The sequence below is a fragment of the Vanessa atalanta genome, chromosome 16 (genome assembly GCF_905147765.1).
Source record: "Vanessa atalanta chromosome 16, ilVanAtal1.2, whole genome shotgun sequence".
Taxonomy (NCBI): domain Eukaryota; kingdom Metazoa; phylum Arthropoda; class Insecta; order Lepidoptera; family Nymphalidae; genus Vanessa; species Vanessa atalanta.
Genome location: NC_061886.1, coordinates 3770268 through 3795718, shown reverse-complemented (window position 1 = coordinate 3795718; position 25451 = coordinate 3770268). Strand labels below are relative to the sequence as shown.

General features: G+C 34.0%; 2 protein-coding genes across 2 annotated transcripts; one reads left to right on the top strand and one right to left on the bottom strand.

Annotated features, from left to right (window-relative positions):
* Positions 1-446: 446 nt before the first annotated feature.
* Positions 447-2970, top strand: LOC125070061 (cell wall protein DAN4-like). The gene is made up of 3 exons (XM_047679739.1): positions 447-540; positions 1698-1774; positions 2715-2970. The coding sequence occupies exons 1-3, from the start codon at positions 462-464 to the stop codon at positions 2880-2882; spliced, it is 324 nt and encodes a 107-aa protein (XP_047535695.1). The 5' UTR covers positions 447-461; the 3' UTR covers positions 2883-2970.
* A 4058-nt stretch (positions 2971-7028) lies between these two features.
* LOC125070075 lies at positions 7029-14116 on the bottom strand. Its single transcript, XM_047679767.1, has 4 exons — positions 14053-14116; positions 12284-12340; positions 8039-8196; positions 7029-7142 (listed from the first exon to the last, which is right to left on the bottom strand). Exons 1-4 carry the CDS (start codon positions 14114-14116, stop codon positions 7092-7094), a joined length of 330 nt encoding a protein of 109 aa, XP_047535723.1. The 3' UTR covers positions 7029-7091.
* Positions 14117-25451: the final 11335 nt, after the last annotated feature.

Sequence of the window (25451 nt, the reverse complement as noted above, 5' to 3'; positions counted from 1 at the left end):
AGGTATTTTTTTAAAGTTTACAGTTTTAATTTCTTGACAGACGTGATTGTTTTAATTTAATTATTTGATTTTTATATATATTGATATTTTTTAGATTTATAATACGAGTACTACTTGTATTTATTCAATAATTCACAAATATTATAGTACTACAATATACTTTCATGGAAATGTTTGGACTCATGATGAAAATTAACTATTTTTATTATGAGTCCAAACATTTTAACCAAATTCTAAATATAGAGTTTCAAATTTATTTTTCAATCAAGTCTCTAAATTAATTTACCAAAATAATCAACGCGTAAATGTTTTAGGCAGCGAATATATTTTCTATTTAATTTCCGACGCGACGTAATTCTATTGTCGTATCCATATATGTCTAGCGCAATCCTGTTTTAGTAAATATAGGGACAGCTTGATAGCTTTTTTTTTCATTATTGCACATTCTCGGCTAGAACAACATGGCGTATCTGCGCAAATTTTCTATTGTGTTTTGTTTATTATTAATCTCTATAATATCTGGAACTGAATCAAACAAAGGTAATTAATTATTATATTGTGTTATACTTATTCTTATTTTATATGTACATATATTTACATAAACGAACGCTTTACAAATCCGTGTCGAGGAAGGCCATCGCAGGGATTTTAGTAGACACACATAACCCAACTGACCCTAGTTACCCTAGTTACCGGAGCGCGATAAGTCTAATGCCATGAGGGAGTTCAGAAAATTCAAATCTCACTTTTTCGTTGAAGAGGTTTTCATTAGCAGTACAGTTTGTACCTTAGTCAGCAAAAGGTTATTGATCCTACACCTGGTGTATACCAGTCATTACAAGGGGGGAAGCACTTATCCAGCTGTGTATAATTCATAGGTTTATACTTAACATTAATATTTTTATTTCAGTGAAAATATCATATTGTAGTAATATATAAGATAAACGAGATTTTTCTAGTATTTTACTTAATTTAAAATTATTAATGTTCTTAGTTCTAATTACACTCGTCCCATATGAACGAAAAAGATATTTTTTCTCATGAACTCTGGCTCCGCGTAATTACACAGAGCATCACTTCAATTTTAATGAATAGAATGGTGGTGTTGGTGGAGGGACTCTTATAACTGTATACAATTTACTTTTTGTTTCTTTTTTGTGATCAGAAGTAAAAATGTTTGATGCCATTGACACTGTCCATAAAAAATATATTAAACAGTATAGTTTATTTCTTTGTGCAAACTGATCTGGATATGTTACCGCTCAATAATTGACATTTTTTTATAATCACCATCAGGTGGTGGTGGTTTACTTGGTGGTAGGGCTTTGTGCAAGCCCGTCTGGGTATGTACCATCCACTCATCAGATATGCCAAACAGCAGCACTCAGTATTGTTGTCCGGTTTGAAGGGTGAGTGAGCCAGTGTAACTACAGGCACAAGGGACTTAACATCTTAGTAAAAAAATGTTACCAATAAACGTTTGGATAGATGTTTGTACTCAATCGCGTAAAAACGGCCGAACTTATCTGTATGAAATTTGACACAGAGATTGATTATAGTCTGGAATAGAACACCTCCATCTCCACACCTCTTGCATCCCCGCCCACGCCTGTGAAATTGCGGAAACTAGTAGTCAATATAGAACCTTAAAACTCAAGATTTTCATATTAGATTATTGATTGATAATTTTCTTTCAGATACCAAAATTGCCTTTCCAATTTTCGACGTCACCAGATTATGCTCCGATCGGTTATACTTCGCAAGAAGTAGAAAGGTAATTACGTTTATGTTTCCAAAAAGTTTAATGTAGAAGTGTGTGTGTGTGTGTGTGTGTGAACTGTCATGTCATTGAATTTTATTTATTTAATATCGAAATATCTCGATTATACGAATTTTGTAGATATATGTTGTCTACTAAACAATATTAATTTTTAACATATAACATATTTAATTAATTTTTTTTTACATAATTAAAATATTATTAATATAATTGTGGTAGGTTTCTGATCTGCATGAAATTATTAATATAGATATATTGTTAAACAAAGATTTATTCTAGCTTATTACCGTAATATTCTCGCATAGGTTTAGATTTAGTAGTGAACGTGAACCCTACGTTCACGTCACTTAATATTTCAAAATTAAATTAGTGAAATATTATTATTCAAATCATATCTTATTCTTAAAACCAATTAATCTTTAGTAAATATAAATAAATAAATAATTCTATAAACTACTAGTAATAACAAAAAAAAGCCTCATTAAGTGCAGGAGTTTGAAGTCACAATGCCATTACTTTCAGGCCCGCGGGATTTGTAACTCTTCTTTTACGACATTTTAGTGAACCCTCGCGTCCTTTCCAAAAGATCGTTAATGTTTTACTTCACACGTTTTATTTGTAAGGGACACATAAAAAAAAACTGTAGACTAAAAGGCGTTGAAAATTAATGCTAATGTTTAAAGGGGTTCTTATTATTCCTTCTTCCTTCTTACGCTCTTGTTTAAATTCAAATATATTTATTTAGTTTAAAATATAATTCCATTTTTAAAGTCTTGAATTGACCTTAGTTGAATGAAATATAGAATTCAAAAATATATATGTTTTGTTATAAATAAAACTTACTAAAAATATAAATAATAATACAAAATAAAGTATTATTATTTATATTTTTAGTAAGTTTTATTTATATAATAAAACTTTATTTTGTCCTCAGATCATATGCTTATTATGCAAGGGATTCGATCCATCATGCCTACAATATTCAACCTCGACTACAACTTCAAGTACCACCACTCCAACTACAACAACCAATACAACTACAACAGCAACTACTCCCACGATAAATACAACAACTACTGAAGCTACACCTGCTTCAGAGTGATGTCGTCATTCTACTATTGTTGCTTTATATTCGAGTAAAATCAAATTATCCTGACATTGGTATTCCTATCTTAATTTAAAAATATATGTAATCACCTAAAAATGTTTTTTTATTTTTATTTTATATGTAACTACTTTAAGGCGGCCTCTCTGTCTCGTAGTTCTCTTTCACAGCCAAACCACTGAACTGATAATAAGCATAACACATAATAAGAACACATAATAAGCATATGATCTGACGGATAAGCGTGGACGCCATGAGAGTTGGCTCTGAAACAGGCGACGTAGCAGTCCGCTTCGGCTGCCTGTTAGCCTCTAAAATACACGAGGTTGTCATATACGAAGATAGGGGGGAAGACCTAGGATTCTTAAAACCTGAGGCCACACCATCTCTCCCCCCTGCGGAGCCGACAACCATGGAGTCCCCTCTAAGTGGATCCGAGCGACTACAGCAGAAGCTGGCGGCGCAGAAGCCTGCCCAAACTTTACACACCCGCAGAGAGCCGTGCTCCCCAGTACGAGAAATGGCTTTGATTAAAACTATCCGAGATCTGGTCTCACCGAGGAACAAAGGGTCAAAATCGCCCCAACTTGCCCCCGGGCCGTCGACCTCAACAGACCAAAAAGCGCTGGCGATCAGGGAATTCCTTAAGTCCGACGACCTGGGAAAACCTAAAACGTCACGCTCAGGGTTGACAAGGGCTGACTGGGGACAAATTTCACCACCAAAGCTGAGACCAGCGTCAAACCCACGGGACCACGCAGTGAATGCATTCATAGAGTTCCAGGCTATAGTGAGGGCGACTCGCGACATACACTTAGCCACCTGCAAGAAGATCATGCAGGCCTACCAGCGATCAAACGATAAGCTGCTGGAGGTGGAGCTCAATGAAGCAGAAGCGGCCATATACAACAACGACACATCCCAGATCATCAAAGGGAAGATGTCGGGGTGGTACATGGCCGCTTACAGCGCTGCCTGTGGTTTCGTGGGCCTGGTCGAGGCAGACGGACGAGGAGACTCCCCCATCAAGTTCCTCACACCACCTGAAGACCCAATCGTGGTGGTCGCCAGATGCACGAGGATAATGCTAGATGACAGGATACTGGGGATGGCTAAGTCCATCTCAATAGGTTCTGAAGTCGAAGCACCCCTTGTGGACTGGAAACTACCGCGATTATCTTGGATCAATGGAGTACCGGGATGTGGAAAGACAACTCACATTGTCGGGAACTTCGACGAGAACACAGACATCATAGCCACCACCACCCTAGAATCCGCCAAAGATCTCCGTCAACATCTAACACACCGTTTTGGCCCCAAAGTCAAATCAAGGGTACGAACTATGGCTTCAATCCTTGTAAATGGTCTTCATGAGGACACCAGGTGCGACCGCCTAACGGTCGACGAAGCCCTCATGAACCATTTTGGAAGCATAGTTATGGCGGCTCGCATAACAGAGGCGAAGGAAGTGATACTCGTTGGAGACATCAATCAGCTGCCTTACATCGACAGAGAAAATCTGTTCGAGATGAGGTATTGCCGGCCAAACCTGACCACCACCATCACATGTGAGTTGTCTTGCACATACCGATGCCCCATGGACGTCGCATACGCCATCAGAGACGTCTACAGAGCCATTTACTCAGCGAACCCCGTTGTCCACTCCCTAAAAATGGAGAGGTTCACTGGCGTGAAAATACCATCCAACCTAACCAGAACCCTATACCTGGTCCACACGCAGGAGGAAAAGAGGAAACTTCTGGTGGACCAGGGATATGGTAAAGGTGAAGGTTCTCGCGTCATGACCATCCATGAGGCACAGGGACAGACCTACGAGGAGGTAATCATCATCCGAACCAAAAGTGCGAGGCTCACAATACATCAAAGTGTGCCTCACGCCGTGGTAGCAATAACTAGACACACCAACACCTGTGTCTATTACACGGATGTCTGTGACGACGCAATCGGCAATTTCATCAGCCGAACGATCGGGGTCTCAGCTAAAACATTATTAGAGCACAGCTTAAAAATGGCAATACACCAGCGTAACAACACCATCGCCGAGGCTGTGCTAAATCTGATTCGTGACGGGGCAGGGTCCACTGTTCATAGTATAAGATCGACTAAGTTAAAATAAATTCCCAAAACTATCTGTATAAAATTAAGTATACATAATTAAAAATAAGGTATAACCATAGTTTACTATAAAATAAATGTAATAAAAAAAAAAAAAAAAATTTGTATAGAAATAAGTAAATATTGTTAATAATAAGGTATAACTACTATAATTTACTGTACAACAAATATGCTAAAATAGTAGAAAAAAAAAAAAAAAAATGTACAAAAAAAAAATGTACAAAAAAAAAAAATACAAACATAAAGTCAGTATGGGCAAGAGCCTCCGGCAAGAAGACATCGCCGGCGGAGGCGGAGAAGATCTTCGCTGCTCATCGATCTACAGTAGTTGATAAGCTAGTACTGTTAGAATAGTAACTACTGTAAATCCCAGTGCGCTAAAATTGTCACGTAAACATAAATTAAATTGTAAAAAAGGCACGGGCAAATGCGAGCCTGTGGATGTAGCATAATTAATAAAAAAAAAAAAAAACCACTGAACTGATGTTGATGAAATTTTGTATGAAGCAATCTTGAACCCCAAGAAAGGACATGGGTTACTTTTTTATTCCTTAAACCTGACGATCAATGACTAAGACAAGAGCGAAGCCGTGGACTACAACTATTAACTAATATTTTTCTAAATTGTATATGCCAATACGCTGTCATCTTGAAGTGGGTCTAGTTAGCTTCAACTAAATTTTATATTAAATACAAGCAATTAAAAATAAAGATTTTTATGATATTATCTGTATAAACTAAAAAGTGACAATGTGTAGCTGTCTCATTATTGTGACTATAATTTTTAAACATTTTATTCATGGACACACAAATAAATACTTTCTATCTACTGACATCAATCTAAATTAACATTTTTCGATATTTATTTATTTACTTAAGCACTGGCAGTTTGATAAAACAACATTTTTGTGTATTTTTGTGTTCCTGTATGAATGATGATTAAACCAGTGCAAATACAGGCACAAGGGACATAAAATCTTAGTTTTGGTTTGCTTTGGCGATGTAAGCAACGGTTAATATTTCTTTCGGCGCTATTTTCTATGAACGGTGGTGATCTTTGATTATGAAAAAAAGGTTTTTTACATATGTAATTTCAAAGATTTCTATTTTTTGTAGCTGTAATAACAGTATACAAAGTATTGAATTTATATTGGTGATCTTTCTTGAAGGTCGACTGGTGAACCGTGACATGTATATAAGCAGAGTTATTATTATCAGTTTGCAGATACTAAAATGGAATCTACCACGATTGGTCGAAATGGCGTTTAAAATCAAATCTCTATTCAAAATGGAAGCAAAACACTTACTTATTTATTAACAAAAATCTACCATCGGTTTTGTAAGAAATATCTCAGACCTGATAATAACCCATGAAGGGTTTCGCCGGTTCTTAAACTGACTTAATAATCTCGATTACAAAACATTCTTCAATCGATTACCTATTTAGTACTATGTACAAGGTATTTAACCGCTCATATTAAACTTGCCGTGTCAATATCTCGTGCAACAAATTGCGTGGTCTAGACGTGCGACGCAATTCTCATGCGGCGCGTGATAGGATGGGAGATTATGATGAACTTGATGAGTTTCCAGCGATGCGTGCGCTTCACGTGCTTACGGTGATCTATTGTTCTCAAGTTTAGATATTAACTAGTATCTAAATAGGACAAATTGAGCTTCAATATATATAAAACGTCAAAAATTTCGATAGTTTATGATATTGCGGTTAGGTTAAGTTTGAATTGTTATAATCTAACTTTAATAAGCTTCGGTAGATTATAATCTACCGATAAGTAATGCGATTTATGTAACTAATTGTCAGAAAGGAGTAACAACTGAGATCTTTTCCGTACCTTCTCGGTTGGATGTATTTTCTGAGCCGTACTTACCGTACTTATCTCGTAAAACGACGCTTCTATTATGCTCATAAGGTCCTACTTGAATAAAGGATATTTTCATTTGGTTTGATTTGACAACAGGGTTAATTGATTAGATAAAAAACTTAGACATGATTCGGCGCTGTTTATTTAAAATAAATCATAATACATTCGAATAAATCATTATTTTTATTTAATGTTTGTGGGCGCGGCGATGGGAGCCTCCATGGTGGCGGGTCGATTGCTAAAATAAAATAGATTTATTAAATAAAACAAATAATCACTTTTACACAGACGTGTTTTCCGTGTCTTTAATGCAGCTTTTCCATTGTTTTTATTGACGTTATTTTAGACGTGTCCGCATGATTTTATTTCTAGACATAATCGTAATTCAAATTTTAATAATACTAATAACTAAAAATCTTATTGCATTTGATATTATATCATAGAGAAAACTTTATCGGAAATTCTTTCTGAATTAAAATGTGTTTTTTTCCTATCTGTATTCAAGACTGGTTATTAAATAGCCCAGTTATTTTAAAAGGATAGACTCACAACGACCCACGAGGGCGCAGTAGTTACGCTTAATACTGATAAAACCGCCCGGAGGAGCTTGATAATTCCTATTTTATACTATCGTGCAAATAATATTGTAACAATTGAGGTTTGGAAGCCTGGTAATGTGCAAGATCTACCCTTTATCAGGCACCTAGCTGAAAGACTTACAATTGTAATATTATATGAAGAAAATAAATCCATTCATTTATATTAAGATATCCATTGATATATCAAAGATCAAACAAGAAAAAAACAATATTACAATGAATCACAATTATCATCATTAAATCTGCATATGCAGTTCAATAAATCCCTCTGACAACATACCGTGAAAATTATCATTAGTAGATATTGTATAGAATCTTAATATGACGGTAACTTTTCATTTTTATAATATGATATTATTATTAACACAGAAACCAAAAAGTTTGACGCGAAATAGTTTCTATGTTTGAATATAGATATATCTATTTATTATTTTTAGTACAGTTTATCATTTTAAGTGCCTAGTGGCAGTATAACGTTGAGCTATTGACGCCATTTTTGAATTTCGAAATCTGTAAAAAAAATCGCAACACTTACGTCATCATTTTCACTGTTATCGCCCGCTTCTCCTGTCTGGGTAAACGCCTCAGGTACATCGAAGTTGTGAATGTCTTGAGGTTTTGGGAAATCAGCAGCCGCATCTTCCTCTCCTTCATCACTGCGTGCTCGGGATTTTGATTTTCGGTTATGACGACCTTGAAAAATAAGTATACTAATGTAATCTAATGATTATTCATATGAACGTATATGATAGATGCAGAAGAGTAATTGGCTGCCTTCCTGGTTCTTCTCTGAAGAATCGACATTCCGAAGATATCAGTTTAATATATTATATAGATATTAGTTTTAAAACGACGATCCGTAATTGATTTTCAGAGCATATTTCAAAACTTTTGATACTCGATTTGATGATTTTTATGCTGTATATTGCATTAGACAAGAAACGGATTAGCGCTATCCACTTTCCAATAAATCGAAAGTATATTTTCTGGACCGTTGAACTATTAGCGCGTAATGCGATTTGTCAGTATATTACTGATTTTAAATTCCATTGGAATCGACAATTACTACCTTAAGAAAATTGTTAGATTAAATAAAAAAAATATAAGCAATCAAAATCTATATTTCTTAGGAATAATCAAAAACATTTCTAGGACTAAAAATAACTTCTTCTATATAATGTGCCACCGAGTCCCAGAACTTTTATCCTTTGATCCTGTAACTACACTGGATCATTGACATTTCTAACTAGACGCAGCAATTTCTATTGAGGTAGGTACTCTGTTTTGCATTACAATTAAATAACTAATATAGTTTGTGAAGTTCTCGAATTAACCTTTACTAAATTTGAAGAGTTTGTTTTAAGGTTATTTATTCCTTTAACTGTTAGGGCTTTGTGCAAGCCCGTCTGGGTAGGTACTACTCACTCATCAGATGTTCTACCGCAAAATAACAGTACTCTGTATTGTTGTATTCTGGTTAGAAGAGTGAGTGAGCCAGTGTAATCACAGGCACAAGGGACAAAACATCTTAGTTCCCAAGGTTGGTGGCGCATATGAGATGTAAGGAATGGTTAATATTTCTTACAGCGCCTTTGTCTATGGGCAGTGACCACTTACTATCAGGTGGCCCATATGCTCGTCCGTCAACCAATGCCATAAAAAAAAACCTGATTGCAAATGGTCACTACTGCCTATAGACATTGGTACTGTAGAAGTTATAATGTTACCATCCCTTGTGACAATGCCACTCACCCTTCAAACTGGAACACAACCAGATGTTTTTTTTTTATATTATAGGGGCAAACGAGCAGGAGGCTCACCTGATGGAGAGTGATTACCACCGCACATGGACATCTACAACACCGGGGGGTTTGCAGGTGCGTTACCGGCCTTTACAGTACTTGGTGTATTAGTTAATAGAATATATGATAATTGGGTGATACTTAATCAGATGGGCTATTGCAGGTAAAATATTAACGGTGTATTGTTACCAAAAGTTAATTTACATTTAAACTTTAATTTTTTAATATAACATGCTCCAACATGATCTGAAATGTTATTGAAGCAATTTCTCTGGTGCTTCAGCAATGTACATCATAAATACAGAGACGTTTAATAGTCAATATCGAAGCGGTCTCTTTGATGTATTACGATGTAGCGCTCTTAATACGAATATGTACACGTTACTTGGAGTATTCGAGTGTATTTCCACTTTAATGTCATAAATTGTCCTTCTAATGGCAAACATTAATCAAAATATTATATTTATGTAGTTGCCATTTCATCTTTCATCATAATATTTAACAGCCATTGGATCAAAATTCATCAGTCTGCAGTTCCTTTGTCAAGTCATATTATTCTACCATTAAACAGTAATACTTAGTATTATTCTGTTTCGGTTTAAAATATATATTAGCTGGTATTTTAGCAACTGACAAAAGAGCCCCAGGATGTTAAGTGGTCATCACTACCTATATACACTGGCTATATAAGAAATATTAACCAACATTTACATCACCAACTTATTACCAACCTTGGAAAATAAGACGATATGTTTTTGCGTCTGCAGTTACATTGGATCACTCATCGTTCCAACTTGAATTCAATATACTAATACTGAGTATTGATGTTTGTCGGAATATCTGATAAATGGGTGGAACCTACTCAGATAGATTTGCACAAAACTTGGCCGCCAATGTTGTCTTATAAGCCAATAATATTGTAAAACATGAAATTAATGTAAACGCCGGCTGTGTTCGACTGAAACATTATTCAAGATGGCATTTCACTGAATTAAAGATTTGAAATGACAAGTCCAAAAGACTGTAAGACATTTAGATACTCTTATCGGATACTGTTTGCGTCCGGATCGTTACTCAGGACCAACCTGAGACCCGCTGCCAGTAATTGCGAATAACGTTTTGATACCCGATGAAATATTTTGACCTTAGTGCGCTGTAAATATTTATATTTATATATATATTTATACCAAGTTTTCATTCCGTACACCATAATATTTATTAAAAATTTAGGAAAACGTGTGTGAATAAGAACAATTTTTGGTCTACTTTTCTTCTCGATTTCATTTTTGGCACTAACCTGTAGCTGCTAAACAAATAATAGTTTTAAAAACTAAAAAGCACGCTTTTAGCACGCACAAAAAATTACAAATGAAGCGTTTTGCCAAAAATAATAGTTTAAAAAACTAAAAAACACGTTAATACCCATATCGTGGGGGTACATTTCAAATAGCTTGTCCGCCATATTGGATTTAAGTCACGTGACTATTTTTTTCGTATTCCTGACAGCAAACCCTTTCATTTGATATCCATATCATGGGGGGTGGATTTCAAACAGCCAGTCCGCCATCTTGGGTAGGTCGCCATATTGGATTTGTAATGACGTTTCTTAGCTAGTCATGTATTGTCATCAGAATTTAGAGCGTGTGCAAAATTTATTCCTAATCGAAGACCGTGAGTGGGTCAAATTAAGATTCCAAGATTTTCTTACATACATAGTTACAAGTGAAGCTAATATAAGCGTGTTAAGAAAGAAAAACGTTCGACAAACAGGGGAGAAAAAGGTACTAAGTCATTTTGTCTTTCCCTATTTATCTATAGATATGTAAATCGTATTTAATATCGTTAATTACTAAATACATGATGCTATAGGTAGCCAATTGGCCTATCTATAGGAGGTAACCATCGCTCATAGACATCAACAACGTTAGAAATATTAACCATTCCTTACATAGTCAACATGCCCCACCAACTTTGGAGACTTGGATGTATTATGGCTCAAAAAATAACTATCATGGAATGATAGTCATGGAATGATAGTTATTTTTTGAGTTGGTAGTCTACCCTAACGGGTTTGCGCAAATGACAGATTAAATTTACAATGATTAACAAAAAAAAAAATATCTTTTATGTACGAAATTATTTATCGAGTAATAAATTCCTATAGCCAAGATTATAAATATTATAAACCAAAAACAGATAAATATAACATTTCAGTTATAATGGACTTTGGCAGAAGAAACGAAAAACAGCGCTTTTACACATACACATTTGTTATAAACGCGTCTTCATATATCCATTAACCTGCAATGAAGCAGAATATTGGAATAAGCTGAGCCGTCTTGCAGTCATCTTAAGAGGAGATGTGGCTTCGTCTGTGGAACATTTACAGGCTGTGTTACACTTCCGAAGATATATGTATAACATTTTTAAACGTATATTCACACTAAACTGTATTTAGAACGGCGTAGTATTCTTTATTTGATCCTGGTCAGATATATTTTATATAGCAGTCTAATTAATCTTCAAAAAACAAACTACTTTACAATTGCTACATTATATCACAAAAAAGAAATATACGTTAATAGTTTACGTATACATTGTAATAATTTTAGGCTAAATATATTTAAACGCGTAAACCAAACCAGAGACAATATATAGAATTAAAACCATAAATGATCAAGCTGATTAATATTCTGAATTCTTAATCTGTCACGATGAAATCACGATGATGTCTACCTTAAAGAGTAACCATCTTTGGAGATTTATTAGTTGCCAACAGACCAAATCGAAAAATAACTGAATTAACCAAATTAAACTAAAAGTGACTTAAGAATAAAAGGTGCCAACAGACCAATTCGAAAAAGAACTGAATTAACCAAATTAAACAAAGTGATTTAAGACAAAAATGTGCCAAAAGACCAATTCGAAAAAGGACTGTAACTAAATGAAAATAAAAGTGACTTAAGGAAATATCTTACCGCGTCCGATCGTAAAACCAGGATCAAGAGACCCGGATAAATTGAAACTTCCAGCATCTGGAAGTATTCAATATGTACTTTAAACTACTATTACATAATAAAACGATCGTAATTTTCCCTACAACATAGTTTAACCTACATAGTTTTCAATATTCATTGCCAAAACAGAAGTAAAGTGAAAAGAATAACAGCTTTTAAATTCACAACAGTTGGACTAAGACCTTTAGAGGAAAGTTTGGGGATTATTCGCAGCTCTATGTTTATTTATTATATTACTCATGGGACAGATTACCATGCATCAGATGTAGATTTTGCATGCAAAAGCATTTGAAGGTAAATATTGTAACTTAAAAAATAAGCGAAAATGTTTCATCAAAAATATAAAAATGTACCTAAACACTTTTTATAAAAGTTTTTATTCGACTTTATATATATATTTAAAAAATATATAGACGTTGTTTTTTGGATCTGTGGTTATATTCCCCCTAATATAGTAATACAATATACTAATTGTAAATATTACTGTTTGGCGGTAGAATATCCGATAAGGGATTTACCTAACGGGTTGGACACAACCGGCCACTAATATTATGAAAAAGTTTTTATTCAATTAATCATGATCATCAAGGAGGATCTCTTATCTAAATTTTATTTGGAGTCGGCGCAGCGTGTCTTCTTCTTCTATACTTCTCTGTCTGACGTAATCTCACAAGTAACATTCTTTCTAGCTATACCGTCTTTCCCACAATCCCCGACCTTTATATCCATCCGACCTTTATATCCTCCGCATAACATGCCCATACCATGACATATTTTTATTCAACTATAAATATATATTGAAAAATATATCAATTTAATGATTTGCAGAATTATTTATGACTATTTAGATGACTAAATAGTACAAATGATTTTACATATTTATGTACAAGGAACTGATAACGTCGAATAATCCTCTAAACAGATCGTAATTTTATTGAGGAAGTGTAGTAGTAGTGAAGTACTCATAGAGTGTCGTTTGACTTACTACTAAACGTTAAGCTACCGCCGATTGGAATATAGATTATATGGACGAAAACAGGCCGGAAATGTAAAAGTTTCCAATTCAATTTGAAAAAAAATCAACGAACACATATAATTTACTGAGAAAAAAATCATGGTATGTCAATTTGTACGAAAATTTATCAGGAAACGAATATATTTCTTTAAAAGTATATTTGTTAATTCGAAAATACAAATGTTTGTTGTTAATCAAATTAAAATCTATACTAATATTACGAGTATAAATGCAAAAGTAAATCTGTTACATCTTTACACTTAAACCGCTGAACCGATTTATATGAAATTTGATACGGATATAGTTTGAGTCCTGGGAAAGGACATAGGCTCTTCTTTAATTCACCCCTTGACAGGGCCGGACCGTAGGTTTAGGGGGCCCTGGGCTAACACTACTTAGGGGCCCACCGAAGACATATATGAACGTAGACTTTAATTAAATTAATTGAATGGGTTTGATTAATTGCAGGACTCACAGGGCTGCAAACCATACGATATGTTTAATTTAAATATAGTAATAGATTCTTTCGCATTGTCGTCTATTTTTGACTTTGACTTGACTTAGCTGGGGCCCCTTGAATCCACGGGACCCTGGGCTGAAGACCAAAAAGCTATATGGTAGATAGGGCTCTGCCCCTTGAGGAGGTTAAACGGGAGAAGACGTTTTATGGTTAGTGTAATATGGGCCGAGCTTTATAAATGAAAAATTTGCTTACCAGCCTCAACAGTGAAAGCCATTAACACGACGAATAAAAGGAGAGCTGTAGTCAAAGCCTTCATGATGGTGAGTCTCGAAGTCTTCAGTAGATACTGAATAGTTTATATCGTTGTTTATATATATTTCTTTCAAGTTATTATAATAACGATATCGCTATCTATAATTTGAAAGCAATTATAAAAATTGCAGTGACTTAGCACATTGCTTCTAATCTATTGAAAACTACACTAATACATAATATACACGAAGTATTATGATAATAACTCGAGTGTTCCGTCGGAATATGAGGATTTATTAAATTTATTTTTAATTTCCGTTTCTACTATAAAGAGCCACATATTGGAGATTTGCTTTAGTAATATATAGAATATTACATTTTTCCAATCATTTTTCGAAATATTTATTTAATATCCATGTTATAGATTGAACTAGTTGAACCCGCGGCGTCGCCTTACTTATTTATTATACAAGACTTGTCTTCAACATCGCCTACAAAATGCGAAATGATAACCTATGTGCGTCTTAAGGTTCAACAATCATGCACAAATTTCATCATAATCAATTCAGAGATTTAACCGTGAAATCGTAACAGACAGACAGGCAAACGGACTTACATTCGTATTAATAGTATTAGTACATATTATGATGCATCATAGAGTAGATTTTTGCAGCTTGTTAATTTCTTCTATACTACACATTGGATGTTGAGACTGATTGTTGTATAAATTATCCGGGAATATTGAATGGGACTCATAATATCACCCATAATCAATTCTCATTTTTATTTGATAACAGTTTTCGCTCGCATTTTGGAAGAGGGTGATATATATATATATAAATTAATAAATAAGTCTTATTGTTCATTAAAAGAGTACTTTTTAGAAAAAAGCCCCTGGATTAAGGCTCGGTTTCCATCACAAGACACTAATTATTGTAAAAAACAGCATTGTAAATCTGTTTATTTGAAAAGAGCAACGATGCGAGTTTCTTGCCGTTTCTTCTCGCTGGAGGCTGCTTTTCGAAACGGTGGTAGTATTTTAAAATTGACGATTCAAAAACGCTTCGTTGTGAAGTTTACTTGAATAAACTTGATTTGATTTGATATATATATGTCGATTTTGGTTATAAAAAGTAGTCCTTCGTTGTGTTTAAGCTTGCTTGATACAAATTTCTTTAAATTATTTTAGTGCTTTAGTTCTGAAAGCGTAAAATACATATATACAGAGTTATTTTTGTATTCATAATATTAATTTAGATAATTGAAAAAATAATAATAACAAAGTCGTAGGCCTTTAATATGCTTATTTTAATCCTTAATGCTATCTATTATAGACAAACATTAACCATTTAAATGTTCCAAAATAATAGGTAAAAAAGGGTCACTTTAGTTAAATTTATTTTTCAGACGATTTTAGACGATATCAATTTTATTTCAGCTATTTAAATAAACATATAAATTCGAGGGGTGTGCGGTATTGGATACTGATTACGACATTTATACCTCGAGGAGTGTGAAATTGCATTCGCATTATCAAAGTTTTTATCGAGATGAATTGCAGGAAGCTAAAATTGACACATACGGTGTAATATTTAACTTACCTTATATTGAATAAAATAAAACATTCATTAATACGATCAATATCGAACATTGAATCTATTTCGTTGTCAAAGTTAAAAACCAAACCAAACCAATAACACCTCTTTTGACATTTCCAATTTTTTTTTTTACAACCGACCAGGTCTTGCCAATAATACCTCGAATATTAATGCACTACAATTATCGATATAAATATTATAAATGCGTCTTTACTGAAAAATTTTTAATTTTATTTTATTATATTCGATATAACACAATATCCATATATGTATTGAATTATTCCAGTATTGTTTTTGAATATTTATTAATGTTATTTATACTGTTAATACTCGTAATTGTGTAACACTGTATTGACGTTATGTTTAATTTTATTAAACATAACGTCAATTCTTAATTTTACATGCCTGTTTTAATCTGCTTCCTTTATTCAATGATCGTTTATGCCTAGTATTTCTCTCTATAAGGTCGTAGTGTAAAATAATAAAATTTATAACACCTACTTAATTAAATTTTAAAATGACTCTCTGACATACAATGCACAACCTTTAGGTTGTCAAGCTGGTAGGTCTAACAGGATGAAATTTTGCTAACATTGCTAAGGGAATGGTGAGGTAATCACTGACAAAGGTTTTTTCGAAATATATCTCCTATGGGATCTTAATAGGGGATGAAAGTTTGTATGGAAATCGTCATATCTGACAAATATAGATATATTTTAAGCTTCTGTTAAAGGACAAACTTATAACAGTCATTTTGAAAATTCATCTCTTACTAGGATGAAATTAAGGAAGAAGTTTGTATAGAAATTCGTCATTTTTTAAAGTAACGAAATATGGTATTCGGTATTTAAGCTTCTGCTTATGAGTAAAAGACGGTCAATAAATCATTTTTAATACTAATCCCATAAGCTGTATCACGGCGAGTGCTCCGAGGAATTATCTCGCTAATTCCTGCTTCCCCTTTACTTCACAGATCTACGAGTAAGCGTGCTGGCTCACGATGTCACCGTCTAACTGTGACATCAATCCCATCGCGCACAAAGAAACTTGACAACTATATTCTTTGTCGCACCGCCAAAAAATTGACCTTTTCACCAGCACACGTGTTTCTCTCTTTTCCAAAAATACAAATTGGTCAATAGGCAACGCAGTTATCAAAAAACTGTAATACTAAAAAAAAATAGGTGAATTTCTATACAATGCTTTCTTCAACAAATTGACAATCTAACGGTACAAAACTCAATCAAAAAGAACTAGATTTTATTTTATAAAGGTAGTTGGACCGGCAAATGGGCCACCTGATATAAGTGGTCACCTCAGCCCATAGATATTGGTGCTGTAATATCATTAATTTCTTATAACTATCGCTAATGGGTCATCAACCTTGGAAACTAAGATATTAGGTGCCCGCCCCTTTGCCTGTAGCAACAATAACTCATTCTTCAAGTATTGTTGTATGTATTGTAAACCTCAAAAGTACCTTTACAGACAGGTTAACACGAAACCCTACCATACTAGTATTTTCTGAAATAAACGAATACAAACATAACATAATCTCCCTTTAAAACTTGCTTTCCACTGATGCAAGAAAACCACTAAGAATCCTTTACGTTCAAGATTGAAAGACTTTTTCTCAAGCTGCAACGTACTTAACAGTCCTTATGTATATTATTTTCTTTTCTCATTCAGTTTCCCCCTTGAGTTGAGTCATATTGATTTGTTTTTCTCTCTTGTTACAACAAATATATATTTTTATATCTTTTAGGTTTACATATTGTGTGTTTTTTTATCAGATTTGTTTTTTTGTTCTTAATTAATTTGCAATACATTGTTCAACTTATCCTAAACACAATACTTTTTGGCATTATATCTATATACTTTTGCGTAATTTGTGCAAATAAAAAATATATGTTCGTACTTATAGGAGACGAACGAAATTCGACGTGAATATTTTCACAATATACACCAAATAGAATGTCCTCGTCAATAGATACCTATTTGCACACCTCTCTCTGAGACAGCATAACCCTTGAACTAACGATGTACTCACACTCGGGATTCGGTGACAGGATTGTGTGAGTAATTGACATGACATTGTGTATAAATTGTCAATCTGAATACATTTACTATGTACACGTAGTATTAAAAATTGTCCATACGTCTTTGATTTAGTGGGTAATGAACATGACGTTTGTGTGCTAAAGGATATTACAACAATAATGACTTTTTAGTTGACTGCACACCTTGGGAATGAAATGATCGCCTCCAGGCTGTTTCAAATAACTAAAATATAATTATCATTGTACATGGAAAATGGTTAAAAAATATATATATATATATCCCGCTGAGTTTCTTTCGCCGGTTCTTCTCAGGTCCGAGGTACTAAATTCCGAACCAGTGGTAGATTTTTGACAATCAATAAGCAAGTGTAAACACTTCTATATTGAATAAAGATTTTTGACTTTGACTTTGACCTCTGTCATGTGAAACAATGTGTATTAAGATAAATCGTTATTTTGTTACATACTAAAAAATCATTCTATGGGCAAGTACCTCTTCTCTTAAAGAACTGCGATGATCTATGCGTTATTATATAGAGAGGCGTAATTTCATTCGACCATAATTTCACACAAATATTTATTCAGATAGTAATCCTTCATGACATAAAATATAAAAAGAATAATAATATAATCACATGCATGTAGCAGAGCTAGGATCTAAACCTTCGAGTAAATCTACGTTTGATCTACTGCGCCATCTCGTCTCCTAATCCCATCACAACCTGCTTATAAATCCAGTAGTGTTAAATAAAACACGCTTAGTATCCTCAAACGACATTAAACACTTTTCGATCCAATCCACTTAAAACACGATTAAAGGAAGTAAATAGCATTTAACGTTCCATTACTTTTCGTACAAATAAAATTCACATCATGATCTTATTGTTGGTCCCTCTTCCTTTACAAACAGGATTTACCCTCTTATTGTTAGAGGTTATAAATACATCTAACTTGCGTTTATTTTTCATACATATATTAATCATAGAGGAAAATACTTAATATATTTTTCGATTTTATTTTTGTTATTATAAAAAACAACTAAAACCAATAGAAGTGGTAACTTAAAAAAAACGTCTGTTTAATCGTCGTGGACTAGAGTGAGAGAGGAGGAGCCTGCCTATCGCTGCCTTATGCGTAAAAGACAGGGAAGCCATACAGACTGGCGGCGTAACGCGTTACGTAACGAAGAGGTTTACCCTCCCATAAGAAGTTATCTCTTTAAAACAACTCCATTTTCAAAAATACAGATTTATCATTTGATTTGACAACACTTCTATCTATTATATACTTCTATCTTTAAAATTAAATGAACACACTGATTTGTAAGTCGTAACTGAAAAAAACTATAAAACAAATATTCTTATTATATAACTTGGTGATAGGGCTTTGTGCAAGCCTGTCTAGGTAGGAACACCCATTCATCATATATTCTACCGCCAAGCAACAATTATTTGTATTGTTGTGTTCCAGTTTGAAGGGTGAATGAACCAGTGTAACTACAGGCACGAGAGACATAATGACTTAAGGTTGGTGGCAGATTGGAGATGTAAGAATTGATTAATATTTCTTATGGCGCCAATGTCTATGAGTGGTGGTGACCACTTAACATCAGGTGGCCCAAAAATAAAAATAAACTATTCATAAATCATATACTAGAAGATGCAACATGTTTCAGATAAAGTTTTATTATAGTAACGTAGCTACTTATGTAACATAATATTATTACATAAGTAGCTACGTTTCGCAGTTTCTTCCTGTATTAATTTATGCTATCTATTGACGTAACAAGCGAGAATTACATGTCTATATAATATTTTGAAAACTTATAATACACATAATATTATAAACTAGCTATGCCCGCGACTTATTTGGATATTGTAGCGTGATTTTATTTTTGTTCTATATATAATTCTAAAATAAAAGTAGCCTAAGTTACGCCTTACATCCGCTATCTGCCAGTGAAAGTCCCGTCGAAATCGGTTCAGCCGTTCCAGAGTTTAGCCGAAACAAACAGACAGACAGACAGAAATTGTAAAAAATGTTATTATGGTATATGTACCGTGTAGACATACATACATTTAGTAAAAATGGGTTGTTTTAATATAACAAACGGACACTCCAATTTTATTATATGTATAGATAATATATTTTAAAATCGAAAACTATTTCAACGTTACTCCAGTGACATACGATATGTTTAAAATGTACGATTTACAATATAAAAGTATTATTATAGTTCGTAAAAGCAAAAAAAAAAAACCGCTGTAAATCTTTTTCTTGGTATTATTTGTTATCATAAATGTCTTTACCCAGTCCATATAATCACCATGTCACTTATGTCATTTTCTGCGAATGTAGTCGTTTATCAGTAAGTGATTTTTATATTTCATCATATTGCTGATTATTTACAAACGAAAGGAGGAAAATACAACTGCCGAGCGAGGAGCCCAGGAATAAAGGAGATTTAGGGCTCTAATGGAAAATAAGTTGAATTTCATACGATTCGGTTCAGTTATCTTCACGATGTTTCTCTTTACCAATGAGCAAATTAAATTAAGCAGATATGAAAACGCAGTGATTGATTTTTTATACCATAGGTAGATAAGTAATAACCGTGCATAGACATTTACGCCATAAGAATAACCATTTCTTATATTGCCAATACGCCAACCTTGCTAACTAATTTGTCACTTTTGCATGTAGTGAGCCGAGATGGCCCAGTGGTTAGAACGCGTGCATCTTAACCGATGATTTCGGGTTCAAAGCCAGGCAAGCACCACTGAATTTTCATGTGCTTAATTTGTGTTTATAATTGATCTCATGCTCGACGGTGAAGAAAAACATCGTGAGGAAACCTGCATGTGTCTAATTTCAACGAAATTCTGCCACATGTGTTTTCCACCAAACCGCATTGGAACAGCGTGGGGGAATATGTTCCAAGCCTTCTCCTTAAAAGAAGAGGAGGCCTTTAGCCCAGCAGTAGGAATTTACAGACTGCTAATGTAAAAATGTAATGTAAAGACTGAGTACTGGTCCAAACAGGAACTCAGCCGTATTAAGTATTGCTGTTTGGTAGAATATGTGATGAGCGCAGTATAGAGTCAATGGTTATTACTATTGTCAAATCTCTCTGAATGAATAATACCAAATACTTTTTTACAAGTTATTCGACAGCCAATCCATTGCGTTCAAGTGAATACGTTTTTTATTTTGTTGAAATTTGAAACATTCATAACCGAATCACATCAATCAGATTAACAAATAACGACTTAATAATTCGATTGTTTTTTTCAATTTTGATTGGAATGATTGAGAACGCAATCATTTTTTATTTAATAAATTAATTTTCTATCAATATAAATAAGATGTTAAAATTTTCAAAATATATATCATCAGTCATCAAGAACAAGGAATCTACCATCTCATTTACCAAGGTTGTTGGTGAATTGGCATTATAAGGAATATATAATATTTTTCTCTGCACTAATATCTATGCCAGTGCTGACCACTTACCATCCTGGTGGCCCAGTTGCTGGTGCACTTAAGTATATCAGAGAAAAAAATAGACTCAGATTCTGAACCCAAGACCTCAAGATGTGAAGCTAACCACTGTACTAACGATGCTTTGTTATACAACAATATAAAATGCTCAATTTATTTATCAGCTAACTAAGAGTCTACACAAAAACTATTTTCCATTCACTTTCAAACAATTTACAACGAGGAAGTGAAAAAGTGAATTCCGAGCGAAAACTCTTTGATTTATTACTCGTTGATAAAAATATATGTATGTAGTCTTTTGTTACGTATGACAAATTTATGATTGTTTTGTTCCGTTGGTTTCACACTCGTGGTCACCTTTCACTAACGATGAAATATATCACTTTAATTTTGCGTGTTTGTAACCTGACGACTATCTTCTCCATTTTTATTAAGGCTTATGGTAACTAGCTTTTGTTCAGTTTGATCATGATATTATTCTACGTCATTTTTAAACATTGCTGCTGCCATTGCTGATAATATATGTTGAGTGAGCGATAAATACTCAGCATGCTTGCAAGCAAGGCACAGAAAAACTTAGCTTTCCAGGTTGCTAGCATTGATTTTGTAAGAAATGGTTATTATATATTAAAGCACCGATGTATATGGGCGATGATGACCACTTGCCATCAGATGACCCAGTTACTCAACAGCGTATCTACGCTGTAAAAAAAATTAAATTTCAAACATCATTTATTCCCTATTTTCCTCTCTAAGAAAAAAAAATTAAAATAACCTTTTCGTAAGTTGAAGCGTAATTTGAAAACCTTATTCCTCAATTTTGTACTCCCATTGTTTCTTCTCGCGCTTTTGTACATTCGGCTTAACGATTATACTAAATCAATGTGTTCCTTTATTACAACTTATACTATACCAGTATAAGTTCGGGGCATTTTCCAACGAAATCGGAATACATTTTCATATTTTTCAACGGATTATATTAAAACAAATATGATCCTTGGAAAATAAACTGATTATCTTTTACAATTTCCCCGTTGAAAAAAAAGCAAGTGGTTTTGTAAAAATATAATCGACGTGTCAGACGAATCAAGATCTGGTCCAAGTCGTGTATGTACCAATACTTACCGATCTAGGTCTCAAATTTTACCGAGTCATTAATAATGTGGCTGTTATGCCTGTTCCATTGATCTATTCTAGCCACTTTACCTCTATTTCACGCTCGTAAGGCATCAGTTATTAACAATAGAAAATCAATCGATAAGCTACATTGAAACAGCTTATCATATACGAGTCCACAAACATAAATGTTTACCTTACATATTCTCAATCTGGCTTTACCACATTTTATATAGACAGCACTTATCGTACACTCACTTATCGTAATTGTCAATCTTTAATCTAGCAATACTTTTTCAACTTTCAATTAATTCGGTACTCAAATGATAATCTTTAACCTTACGTTAACGAATTAAACAATGTCTAGTGTCACGGTGAAATGTTCCAGTTTTATTACCAAGATGAAATTCAGAACTGTAACCGATTTTAACACATTTTCCTCACTATAAATAATTTGAGATAGTGCTGTAAATAGATAACAGTGTATCTCAACTGGGCATAATTTCTATCAAAATTACACTAGACGTTAAGCTCGAGGCATTATTAATATTTTAATGCCAAAAGGCCTCGAGTAATATTATATCATCGAAATAAAATGCTTATAGCAAATTAAGAAGGTGATTCTATATTTAGATAAACACTGTCACTTTCCATAAAAGTAAAATTTAATTGACCAGTGACACCAGTTTACTGACGAAAGAACTAGTTTTGAAATTAGCATACCTTTTAAATATGCAACTTGTTAATCCTGTTGGAGATATAAAGTTACATACTTTAGGTACCAGTAGTTTGCTTCTAGAATATCAACTAGATAATAGCGGAAAATTTAAATTTAAAATTCTAAAAATCGTTATTTCACCGCTTTATACTTATTAGGTAAACCTGTGCACCAAGCTTCAGCTTTTCAGATTCAGTAGACTTGCGTTAATAGATAGTTAGTCAAAACAAACGATTTTATAATTATATACCTGTCTCAGCTTCGCACAGACGGAATAAGGGTCTACATAAAACGTTTACGTAATAAATAATTCAGTTAATTTACACAAACCTATAATGAATTATACACCTAAACCTTTTTCATTAATCACTCCGTCCATTACTGCAAGCCGTATGAAAATCAGTTAAGTAGTATTTGAATTTTTTTTTTTTTTATGGTACAGGTGGGAACGGGCTTAAGGCTTATCTCATAGATAGTGACTTCCAGCGCCCATGGACTCTTTCAACGCCGGGGGGCTTGCAGGTGCGTTGCCTGCCTTTAAGAAACGTGTAAGCTCTTTTCTTGGAGGTTCCCAAGTCGTAAAGACAGAAAATGCAGGAGAATTCACGCTGTTGTGGATTTTTGGACATCTAATTAGTGCGGGTGAATCTTGGAATTTTAGCGCGATGTCTGAAGGTGAAATTCAGAAGCCGGGATTAATGCAAACAATTCCTCGAAACATTCACCGTGAAAAACGCGCAAGAACATGTAGAATGGTCCAACAACCAAAGAATCTAGCATATCGGAAAAAGGCTTGATCGTCGATAATTCGTACAGCTCTACGTTGAATACTATTAAATGAAAGAAACTGGTACTGGGGGCACCCGTCCAGAGGCGAGAACAGTACTCCATGTGAGGCCGAATTTGCGACTTGTATAGTTTTAGGCGATGGGCTGACGTGAAGTATCGTCTTGCCCTGCTGCTCCACACCAAGCTTTGACCGCGATACTGAACGAGGTTCGAAACATCAACGCTAATGAGAATCACGGCCAGACAAACAGATAGGTAATAAAAAAGCCTTATTTTGCAATGGGTTATATTGTGAGCGTAAGCTATTGTAAATATTCCATTGATTTATATTCACCATACACAATTCAACACTTTTGTATATCAGTATTACAAAGCCTATTTAAACGTGGTATTCATTGGACCGCTCCACCGCTCCAATTATTTTAGTGAAGTGTCCTGAAATTTTGTAAAACAATTTATAAATCAGTATTTTATTTATAAATTATTGTTGTCTTTCGACTTACATTTCCAATTTGTTTTTAGGTCACCATGAAACTTGCGACTTACGTGTACTTATTCATGGAGAAACAATTTTATGCAGCATATCAACTTCCATACCGTTTCACCGATTGCCATGGAATTTGGTATAAACAGGAGCAATGTGGTAGAATTCTGAGATGAGAATGTGCCTTCTTAAAAAGAGAGAAGGGCCAGCGTTGACTATATGGACATCAAAACATCTTTAAGGTCATTGCTTTATTTTTATAGAAAGTCTGAGATTATATAATCAACTAGATTCCCTGTATGAATTCACCTGAGTATTAGTCCCCAGTACAAGGACCTTAAATTGTTTTGACATATGTAAATGTAAAACTTTGTGAGTGCCTTTTTTGCGATGAGTCCGCCAAAATTTTCTAATGCGAAAAGTCTTGGCGCTGCTACGTTTTCGAATGCTCGATTCCTAGAATTGAAATTGTGTCAAAACAATTAAAGGTCTTTGTACTGGGGCCTATATGAGTTAGGTACTCTATGTCAAATTTCTGAACCCATGGCAACGTATTTGCAAAATTTAATGATGATATATTTATCAATAGTAGTTTAGACGTAACAAACGAGCAAACTTACTTTAGTATTTATAATATTCGGTAGGATAGTATGTTAGTCACCTCAACTGTAAACGAAGACATTGTAAGATGGCATTGGTTGGCGGACGAGCATATGGGCCACCTGATGGTAAGTGGTCACCACCGTCCATAGAAAAAGGCGCTGTAAGAAATATAAACCATTCCTTACATCACCTATGCGCCACCAACCTTGGGAACTAAAATTGAAATTTGGTATGCACATAGATGAGTCGAGTCAAGTCCCGGGGGAAGGATTTAGGCTACTTTTTCAATTTACGCCTCGAGGGGCGTAAAAGTGGAGATGACGGTTTGTGTACTATAAGTTTACCTATAAATTATGCGCGGTTAAAACCGCCGGTTCAGCCAGTTTAAAATAAATAAAAAGTATTAAATATATTTGTGTTTATATCCATAGAGTTTTATAATAATTATAAAAAATAAACATGAAAGAATTCTTAGACATGTCTTAATCCTTTTTGTAAATTGAAGGGGACCTCTTTGTCCAGTAAACGGG